At 42.9% G+C, this 2,547-nt stretch overlaps 1 protein-coding gene across 1 annotated transcript in view; it reads right to left on the bottom strand.

The window, feature by feature from the left end:
• The window catches only part of ARFGEF1 (ADP-ribosylation factor guanine nucleotide-exchange factor 1 (brefeldin A-inhibited)), a 101,075-nt gene extending 100,841 nt beyond the window's left edge, over positions 1-234 (bottom strand). The window contains exon 1 of the mRNA XM_009335081.1: positions 30-234. Within this exon, the coding sequence (XP_009333356.1) occupies positions 30-234 (205 nt within the window). The remainder of the gene's footprint in view (positions 1-29) is intronic.
• Between the last annotated feature and the right edge of the window lie 2,313 nt (positions 235-2,547).

Below are 2,547 nucleotides of genomic sequence, written 5' to 3'. Positions count from 1 at the left end.
CGGGGGCTCTCCCTCAGCCCCTTCTCTGCCTCGCTCCGGCGGGGCGCGCAGAGCCTCGCCTCCGCCGTGCGGGAGCAGCGCTTCCCGTGAGGAGCGTCCGGCGCGGTTTCTGTAGCCGGCTACCCTCGTCCTCGCTGGCCGTCGCTCTCGGGCCTTGGATGAACGCTTCGTCTGTGGGTTTTCATGGTGCCCTTTCCCTATCGCTTTCATCCTCTGCCTTTTAATCTTCCCCATTGTACATGCACTAGGAGTATACAGCATTAAAAAAAAATTGCACCTTCATTTATAACTAAAGAGTGACTTCTGTGTTATTTTATTAAATTGGTAGAAATTTTTGTAAAATTGTTACTTTTTTGTGCTTGCGTTCTTTGGCCTTTTTCCCTTCCCAGAGTGCTAAGGGGTAATTCCCTCATGCTTGGTTCAGGGCCAAGAAAAGCTCTGGTCAACTGGCTAACTGGTAAGCGGCAAAAACGTAACAGGGCAAGTTTTTGCACTCAGAGGTGGTACCTCAGTATTTAAGAGTAGAACATGGCACTAACTGAAGCCAGGTCTGTTTTAGAAAATTTTTACCCAATACAAAAAATATTAATTAAAAATTAATCTGGAAATTAAAGGATTGAATTTCTAGATGTACCTTTCGGGCAGAGTGGGACAAGTCTATAGCATCAGCGTGCAGAAAGCAGAGAGGGTTGTGGAAAGCAGGGGCCATCTCTGACCTCGGAGGACAGAGAGCCAGCACACCGGCAGGAGGTTATCCCCAGCTAACTTTTCCTGTCTGATCCCTATTCCTGTGGTCCTACTGCATCAGTCAGGACAACAGCCTTCCAAAGTTAATCCTGATCCCTTCCTCATGGAGAATTTGAGAGAGCCTGCCCAAGCTATCATGCCACCATGCTAAGGCCTTGCAAGCAGCGTTGTGTTCTTGACTGAACAGTTTATTTGAGCACCTCTCTTTCTTTGTCTACAATGGAGTGGTTGTAGCTGCGTTAGTAAAGGTACAGTGATCCCAGCCCCCTAATGAAGAGGCAGCTAATGCTGCCCAGTATTGCTTTAACCAGTTTCCCAAATGAAAAATGATTTATGCCAAAATCAGTTGTTGCCTTATAGGTATCTATATATATTTTTTTAAGGAATACCCTGGCATGGGGAATTCCGCTAAAGCCATAGATGAATGCCAGGCCTGACAGTTAGAGCAAAACACTTATTTTGCTGAAATGACTTGATCTGCGCCAGGGGCTTTTTCTAGTCACTGTCAGAACCTGCAGGCTATTTTATTACCCAACTGGTAAACAATACTGAAAATGTTAAGAGGGTACACCTGATTTTAGCCTTATAACAGCATTGTGAGACAGTTAGAAGTCACATTGATTCCTGAAAAAAAATTGTCATGGTTTAACCTCAGTCGGCAACTGTTCACCACACAGCCACTCGCTCACTCCCTCCCCCTGCCATGGGATGGGGGAGAGAACTGGAAAAGTAAAAGTGAGAAAACTCGTGGGTTGAGATAAAAACAGTTTAATAATTGAAATAAAATAAAATCCTAATAATAATAATAGTAATACTAATAAGAAGAATATACAAAGTAAGTGATGCACAATGCAGTTGCTCACCACCTGCCAACCAATGGCCAACCAATTCCCAGCAGCGGCCCCCCCAGCCAGCTTTCCCCAGTTTATGTACTGAGCATGACGTCACATGGTATGGAATGTCCCTTTGGCCAGTTTGGGTCAGCTGTCCTGGCTGTGCCCCCTCCCAGCTTCTTGTGCACCTCCAGCCTTCTCGGTAGGTAGAGCATGGGAAGCTGAAAAGTCCTTGACTAAGCACTACTTAGCAACAACTAAAACAACAACTAAACACAAAAATGTTGTGTTATCAACATTGTTCTCATCCTAAATCCAAAACACAGCACTATGCTAGCTACTAGGAAGAAAATTAACTCTATCCCAGTCGAAACCAGGACCAAAATACACACTTTTTTTTAATGACCATATTCAGATTGAGTTGGTTTATTCAGAAGACTGCATCTTCAGCAGCACAATTACTAAGCATAATTGAATTATTTCTAGTAATTTATTTAGGGAAAAACCTTTTGTCTGTTGGTTAAATCTCAATTTTTTTTATACACAGGTGCAAGTTCAGAAATTCTGATGTCAAAATGACTTTGGTCTTTCAAAGCTGCCTGCTAGTGACCACATGGCAAGAGTAAGAATTTCCATGGAGTTCCTGCTGGTAGTTTTGCACAAACCACCTGAGTCCAAATTTCCTTAGCCAAGTCAGAGCTTGCAAGTGTTATTTAGCAAATGGAGTTTGCTATTGATTTTCACAGTCCATTTGGCAGGAATAGACTTGCGATATCATGAAGACAATGGGTATATGTATGTAAAGAGCATGGAGCACCACAGTTATCTGTTTGTTCATATTAATGTCTATTTTCATATGCAGTACACAAGATGATTTTACATGTAAAATATGTTTTAGTTAAGCATATAGAATTGCTGCTGAAACATCAAGCTACTGGAGGAAAAGACCTGTCAAAAAGACACTGAG

Source organism: Pygoscelis adeliae, unplaced genomic scaffold, assembly GCF_000699105.1.
Source record: "Pygoscelis adeliae isolate BGI_AS28 unplaced genomic scaffold, ASM69910v1 Scaffold101, whole genome shotgun sequence".
NCBI lineage: Eukaryota > Metazoa > Chordata > Aves > Sphenisciformes > Spheniscidae > Pygoscelis > Pygoscelis adeliae.
This window is presented reverse-complemented; position numbering and strand designations above follow the sequence as displayed.